General features: G+C 36.1%; 1 protein-coding gene across 1 annotated transcript; it reads right to left on the reverse strand.

The window, feature by feature from the left end:
- Nucleotides 1-4,639: 4,639 nt before the first annotated feature.
- On the reverse strand, nt 4,640-7,972 carry LOC113231954. Its single transcript, XM_026466519.1, has 2 exons — nt 7,895-7,972; nt 4,640-5,588 (listed from the first exon to the last, which is right to left on the reverse strand). Exons 1-2 carry the CDS (start codon nt 7,961-7,963, stop codon nt 5,136-5,138), a joined length of 522 nt encoding a protein of 173 aa, XP_026322304.1. The 5' UTR covers nt 7,964-7,972; the 3' UTR covers nt 4,640-5,135.
- Nucleotides 7,973-8,381: the final 409 nt, after the last annotated feature.

Below are 8,381 nucleotides of genomic sequence, written 5' to 3' on the forward strand. Positions count from 1 at the left end.
TTCTATGTACTTGTTGCAGACTTTATACCGTAGCGCCATCTGTCACAAATTACTAAAGTGGCTATCCATTGATAAGCCTCTTTAGTACCAAACGTACAAAATCCTACCATTGACACTTTATCAAACACAAGATCATTTAAAATTAGCAGACTTAGGGTCGTATTCTAGAACTCTACTCAATGCTCAAGTCAGGATTGTGCTGGAAACACAAGCACTGGAAATACGACCCCAATGGCAGGGACTTGAGTATGATTTCAAGTGCTTTAAACCATACTCAAGTCCTGACTTGAGCATTGAGTAGAGTTCTAGAATACGACCCTTAGACCCTGATCTCAAACCAAGTCTTCGTGCTATCGTCATTCGCGCCAATGAACTATCGCGCATTTAAGCTTTCGCGCAACCGTTTTCGTACTATCGTTATTCATGTAAACGTGTACACCCGTGAGATACAGCCATCTTTGTCAAAAAGTCATTGAAAATTTCATGAAAAGAGCAATGGGCTGTCATCAGAGCCGCGGGGGCCATTTGCCGGATATTTTATTTCATACGTAACACGTTCAGACCGGGAACCAAATTACCTTTATTTTCTGTAAGGCGGGAAAGATTCTCACATACACACACCTCATCAACCAAAAAATGTATAGGGGAGGGGTGCGCTAACGGTGGACACCTAATTAATCTATTATTTAAGACAATTTAAACTATTTTTTTTGCCAGTTCCGGCTGTTTAATACAATTCATCAGATACAATTTGTTATGTTTATTCTCGTTTTTCTAGTACATTTCCGGTACTATTTTTAAATAAATACTTTTTTAATCTTGATATTTTTCAGTCTTATAAAATATCTTCATTATACAATAACTTCAAAAAAACACTTTGTCTCAAGGCGGCGTGGGTTTCTTAGTATACCAAAACTCAAGTGTTGTGTGACAACCGGTGCTACACTAGGTACGCCTGATGGACGAGCACCCTGCTTCACCGGTGGTACACGCCGACGTGTTAAATGGAACATGTCTACTTTATTATGCAATACAAATAGCACAACTCGTTGAAAATACGTGCTTTGTTTTTAAATGAAATAGAGTATAATTTTAGTGTATAATTTTTATCAAGACATCCTTTTTTAAGGATCTAACTCATCACGCCATCTCCTTCTGTATCTTCCACGTCTCCTTGGTGCTCCGTGGCGGTCTTTGCCCACAGCTCGTTTAACATGCGGCAAATGTTGCCAGCCCAGTTCTATTAGAGGTAGCGACTTTTCTTATCTAAAAAATAATTAACTCATGATCATCTGACACAATTAAATTAAGTACAAAGTAATATGGTACTCACAGCGTGACTTGAAGAGGTGACAGTATAATACAACAATTAACTGAAAACCAATAGAAAATGCTCGCTCTGTCGTAAAACAATAATGTGGTAAAACAATAGAAATAAATAAAATTTATATCAACAGATCATTTCCGAATCGAATAAGCCATGGCCACAAAACAATAAACATGTGTAAAAAAAAAAAATTAATCAAAAGATATTATTATTTCGATTCACTACATATTGACCAAATTGTTCTTTTTACTTTAACTCTTTCACAAGGAGCTCTAAATCCAAAAAAAAACCTAAAAACAATATATTTAGGTAAGCTTCCCTTAGTAATGATTTGTAATTGTTTGTCTCCACAACTAAAATATCTGTTCGATAGGTGTTCGTTCACGAACGAATCATTTTGTGTACATTCACTCATTCCCTCTCTCTTCATTCTCTTCTTTTCACGACATATTGCTTTTGTACGTGTTCATAAAAATTAACTACATTAAATAAGTTCTGCATGCTAAAAATATTGTTTTTATTTAGAAATGAACAATAGGGAGGTGAGTAAGTACTCGATAAGTTATGTTAGTTTTACGTTATACGTCACTATCAGCCAAAATTTAACACGGCGTGGATGGAACATGTTTAGAAGTATTCCCGAATGTATTGTTTATACGTTGTACATAGTTTAACCCACCTTTTTCTCCTGGCCACTTACGTTTCAAATTTTGAATTGTTCCTAATTCTTTTGTCTCGTCATTATCACTTTGCTTCGTTTCGTCGTCATTCTCTGCTAAATACTTAGGAAGTAGATAGACAGATAATTTTTTTATTCACTTCCACGATAAAGACACACCACGATACAGACAATTCAAATGGAAACCTGCAATTATATTTAACAATTAAAGGCATCGAGGCAAACCCAAACAGGGTTTAACGGTGCTTCACAATATTTATGTATACTTTTTTCTTAAAACAACAAAATAAATAAAAAATGAAATAAAAATAATCCTTTTTCGTAATCATGACAGTGAAAATAAGCTGACGAATAACGTGGTTAACCACGACTCTGGTATTCTGCCAGGGCCCTGTAAGATCATCCGAAGGTACTCCCTTACTCGGTAGCGATTCCATTTAAATTTGAAGTAAATACTCCACCTCTCAGGGTGGCAAACTAGGGGATCCGGTTTCGCGCAATTTCCGGTACCCGTTTTCAATAAATAGATAGTGTTTAATTCACCATTGGCTTTTCCCTTAAAACAAGCTTAACTAATAGAAACAGTGATTCAGTGATCTTAATAATAAATCTACGGTGTGCATACTAAACTCGCAATGGATGTGGCTCATAGCTGTTTGGTGTGTGCAGTGTTCGGATGATGAGAGCTTCTGGAGGAATAAAAGCCTGTGTTATGTAGACTTCAGTGAGAGTCGATAAATGAACACGTGTGAACTGTTGGTGTGAATGTGATTGATCTTTATATTTCTGATAACAAGGTGGAAGTGGATCCTGGTTTTCCTTGATTGCAAACTTTACTCCATGTCGTCCTGAGGCTATATGCGTTCGCCAGCATGGACGCTCGTGTGATGACGAAAAAGTCTTCAACGTGTTTTCTCGACGGTTCTAAAGATTCCAGACCGTTGACGACCGTTTTGGTACAGGTGTAGAAGAGGAACAGTGCTGAGTCAGGAGAGGCCGTGTTGGCGTAACAATGAGTTATTTTGGCAAATGACGGACTTTGCTATAAACGGACGGAGACTGACAGTAATTCCAGTTCTTTTAGCCTTATCGAAGCAGCATCGTATTCGAGGTGCCCCGGGTTTATTGGAGAGTTATTGGATTATACTTTTATCTGTTATGTTATTTTTTATTGCTATAACTGATACAACAATCGAACAAAGTGAAATAAAATTTGCTGGGCTCGAGTCAGCGACATTTTCATCTAAAGTACACCCCGAACACTCCATACAACGTTCGAAAGTTATTTACCTACTACTACTACAAACAGCAATCTACACACGTGCAAATGTGTGCGTGAAATGACAGGATTAGAAAATTCTAATCTGCTATTTATAATTCTATGAATATAATCTTAATAATTACACACGTTCATTAGGTAATTATGTCGATATATTATATTTTTCATTAATTCACTAACTAGAATAATATTGAAGATTTATTTAAAAAATATATTAAAAGCACTTAAAATGTTATATTTTGGACAGGTACTTTCAAATATGGTAATTAAGGTATTTGAAATCGCGTAAATGACAGTAATTGTTTCGGACAAACATCGGACGGAGGACGAGAGTGGTTCCATGGTCACGGCACACCCCGGACACTCAATACAACGGTCGAATTATTACATACAGCAAGGCGCTGTCTGCACCCGCGCAAATGTGTGCGTGAAGTGGCAGGGTTACCCACCACTTTCTCATAATTATTACATTACGTGGTCGGAGCGGTAACATTCCGAAAATTTTTAAGCGAATCTGTTATCAATAATTCTATTAATGGAATCCTAATAATTACACATACTCATGAAGTATTTATATATATATAATATTATATTTTCATTATTTACAAACGACAATAATATTGAAGATTTATTCAAAATATATACGAAAAGCACTTAAAATGGTATATTCTGGGCAGGTACTTTTCAATAAGGTAAGATGTTGGAAATTGCGTGTCCATGTTTATCATTACCTAGTTAATAATTAGGTATATTCACTACATAATATTTATCGGCAATACAAATTGAAAGTTCGAGAACCTTTGTCTATTAGCTCACGAACTTATGGCGTCTCATTATACAGACATAATAAATTTGTATTATATATTGCTCTGTACTTAATAAATAAAGAAAACAATAACTAAGTGAGTCTCAAACATAAGTTTTTTTTTACATACTTCGTTTCATCTTCAGGAAAAAGAAAGAATCTCCTCTCTTTATCCCGTTTAGATGATGATAGACAGCCGTATACAACACAATTCACGACAATTAGAAATAGTAACTTACAATGATGTTAAAATATAACGTAACGTTAATATATTATATTAACGTACAAGTTTCGTAACGAATAAATGAAAACTATATTCAAACATCAAAGTCGTCTTAACGGCTCGTCGACAGCCTTGTTGCCGTTCAGTCAATATGACCGTCAATGTGCGGGGCGTGGTGCGGTGTTTAAAGCTAGGGAGGGGCGGAGAGTGTCCTTTCTCGTTACTTTTAGTTCTCTGTCTAAAAGCTCTCCCAACTAAGCTACGGTACGAGTCAGCAAAACTTACGAATTGACGTGACGATGTAATAAAACTAAAAATATTTGTTTGGAGATTTTATTTGTTAATTCTTTGTCTTATCTACGAAACCTATATAATGTTGGCAACGTGAATGCTGAGAAAGCATAAACTATTGCTTCGGATCTAAATTGCGTATGTTTGTTTTTTCAAACAAACCAACATTTCAGGCCCTTCTCAGGTTCTATAATAACTGACTGAGTCAGCGTAATAATATAGAACCTGTAAATGGCCCAAAATGTGGGTTGTGTGATAAAAACAAATATACGCGATTTAGACCTTAAAAAATAGTTTCATTTTCAATATGTAACAATCGCAAAAACCTAAGAGCTAACAAAGCGCTTTATTCGAATTTTCAGCTGTTTTACAGTTTTGTCATGGTGATGGTGTAATCGCTTGTGTTCTGTCGCAGCGTTTCGAATCGACTCGACTAATTAACATTTTTTATACTTTTATTTGTATATTTTACAGAAAATGATTCCGAGTTCTAACATATGATCAGCGTCGTCTTTAACAGCATAACATTGGTTACCAGTCCCAGCTAGGTTGATCAGGTATCTTTCCCACTCTAGGTTGACAAACAACTTTAACTACTCTGAATATATTGTTTTTTACATTAACTTCTGCTTTACATTTTTGAGGGGCAGGACAAAAGAATGAATACATTTCGCAACCAGAAATGGATCTAGCTAAGAAATTCAATCGATGATTGTGGTTTAGAAAACCAATGATCTGTCTTTTAGCGTCAATCACTCTGTCAACATCGAGATCTTTCAAACGTGATCGTGAGTCCAGTATGTATTCTTTTAAAGCAATTTTGGCTGCCATTTTGACTTCTGGATCAGAAGGATCCTCTTTTACATAACAACCGAAGCGACAGTCGTTTTGTCTATGAGAGTGACGTTTACCTCCGTTCGGTGGAACTAAATAGTGCGGTACTCCAAGCGTCGGCACTCTAGAAGGAAATGTGTCTTCTTTCGTCTGAAATGTAAAATATTTTCTGTTTTATTTGTACATCCGATTCTGGAACATGAAGTGTGTACTCCTGTTTACACAAATCCATGTGTCACGGAACAATATTTCGGAAGAAGATAAATAGTGGATTAGAGTTATTTTCACACTAGACGTCTAAATAGTGTGAAATAAGCCCATATATGAAATAAAAGAAAGAAAAAAGAAAGAGTGATACATTAAGGGCGCCTTCAAATTAGATGCTTGTATAAGCACGACAGTGGCACGGCAGCCGTGCGTCTACAGCGCTTCAGTAATTTTTAGATCACTAATTGTGACTGCAAAAGTGGCGCCACGTGTGTCACGACATTGGCGCTGCAACAGCACTCCTAAATATTGTAAGGTGGTAGCACCGGTGATCGTCGAGCACCACTGTTCGACATCTTTTAATAAATTAATTTCTCATAAGATTTAGGACAAAATTTTCTATCATAGTTTTATAGTTTTACACGTTTCTTATTTGTAAGTGTCAATTACTGGACGTTCATTATTAGCGAGTGTCGATTACTGGTTAGTTAATTAGTGGATTTTTGGTGTTAATTACTGCAGATATAGAGAAATTCTAGTTTAATTTTTTTAGTAATAATTATAATTGCTTTTTTATGAAACATAATCTTTCTTGAGGATTATATCTGTCAAGTAAACTAGTCATTCGTGATATAAGTTTACAAACAAAAAAGTTATTACACATTTAAAGACACACTTCCTTAAAATGTCGATCATTGGTACCATCACCCTATGCACATTAGTAATGGCGCGGCTGCAGCGCTTCTAATAAGCGTCTAATTTGAAGGCGCCTTTACTCAGCTGATTAAGACTTACACAGAATAAATTGTGATTAAAATTATAAGCTAAAAACGGATTCAACTCAGCTTATGTCACAAGTCGATTGCCGTAACGCTGGTTTTCATTTGGAAGATGATACACATGTTTTATGAAGATGTGGTAAAGATATGAAGGGGTAGGGGGAAGGGGAAGGGATAACAAACATTTTTGATGCGTGTAAATACGTTTTAAAATAAGAAAGAATTGCTATAAACATAAGGTTGACTTATGTGAAGGCAAAAGCATTCCCATTACAAATGACTACGTATTGAACGTAGTCATGTGTAATCTGAATTGTGGTGGGCAAAAAAATACTAACGTATTATTCGATTTTATTAATAGTGCTAACTCTTTAACAAACGTGAATTCAATAAAAGGAAGCAAGATTAAGTAATAATTATCACATTAACCCGTTACATCGACTGTTCTCTAGAATAGTGAATCTCAAAATCTAATTCATCAGGAAGATGTTTTAGAAACAACTGAAGCATTGAAGCATATTATAATATATATTGTTACGGACAGACGTGTCGCTTACCACCAGGCCCAATACTTATCCAACCCGTCACAGTATTACAAAAAAAAAACTCCTGTTTGGAACAAGTAAAACTATTTGGTCCTTCTATAAGTTGTTTTTGAATTCTTTTTTGTTTTCATCGCGCTTTTTACATGCTCAAAACTAAAAATATTCAAATAGATCGATCTAAACGGTGATAACGCTATGCGGTAACAAAAGAAAGCGCTAACTCAAATACCCGTCATGCAAAACGCTTGAGCCGAGGTGGGACTCGTCAGGGAAGAGGACGAGGCCTGTAACGAAATTATCTATTAAGAGAACAAAACGTTTTCCACATGAAAAAACCTTCACAGGGGTGCATGAAAACGAAAGACTCTGACACGCGGGCCTCGCGTAATTAAGTAGAAGTCTCGGTCCAGATGAATTGTATTGTAGAAATAATCTAACTCTCAGTACAGAGTACTAAAAAAACCGACCTCAAAAGTCGTTCATCCCCTAGTGTACCGCCCTTAGAGGTGTAATATTTACTTTACTCCTTTTCTTGAAGTCGGTTAATAAAGAGTACAGGAGAGGAAAAAAAACAGGTAAAGTAAAGGCGTAAAGGCTGCAACATAACATAGTGATATAAAAACAGAACATTGTGATATATGAACGATTCAAAATTTCAAGGTAAGGTGGCCAGGAACCAGCGAAAAGGGTCGTAAAAAGGTGGGATGACGATGCAACCTCTTTTATCACCACAAGCCTTTCCTGTATATCCGAAGCATCCTGGCTAACAATCGACAAATACCTTACACTGATTGGCAAATTTGTTCACCACTATGGCAAGCATTATAGAGTATGCCATTGATACGATAAGAAGAAGACGTAAGCACGTGAATTATAAGAGCGGTGATGCCCAATGGGAGAGTAGTTAAAAACAAATTGTACTCACGTAAATCTGACTGATAGACATATCCAAGAAGAGTACTAGAGAGGCTCCAATAAAGTACACACGGTCCATGTTCACTTTAAGAATGTTGTAAATGTACCACCACGAACACTTTATAGCTTTATAGGAAGACTGTGGTAAATCGATTTTGCTATAGTCACAATGTAACAAGATTATTAGGTGATAATTTTATGCTGACTTCATTCTTGCATTCACTTCAAAACAAACATCGTGCTTATGCCATAAACACATAATAATATAATAACGATAAAACTCATAACCCCACACTAGGGAAACCCTGTATCGCGGGTGCCATGGATATTCACATAGACAAATTACAAATTACACCCAAAGAAGGATGGCGAAAGCTGACCCAAAATCAACGAAGTACCGTTCACGGAGTTTGCTAGTATACTTTTACGTTTAGTTTATGCCTAGTTATTAATATATTTTTAACCGACTTCAAAAAAGGAGGAGGTTCTCAATTCAT

This window comes from Hyposmocoma kahamanoa, unplaced genomic scaffold (assembly GCF_003589595.1).
Source record: "Hyposmocoma kahamanoa isolate Upper Pololo Valley unplaced genomic scaffold, ASM358959v1 66, whole genome shotgun sequence".
Taxonomy (NCBI): Eukaryota; Metazoa; Arthropoda; class Insecta; order Lepidoptera; family Cosmopterigidae; genus Hyposmocoma; species Hyposmocoma kahamanoa.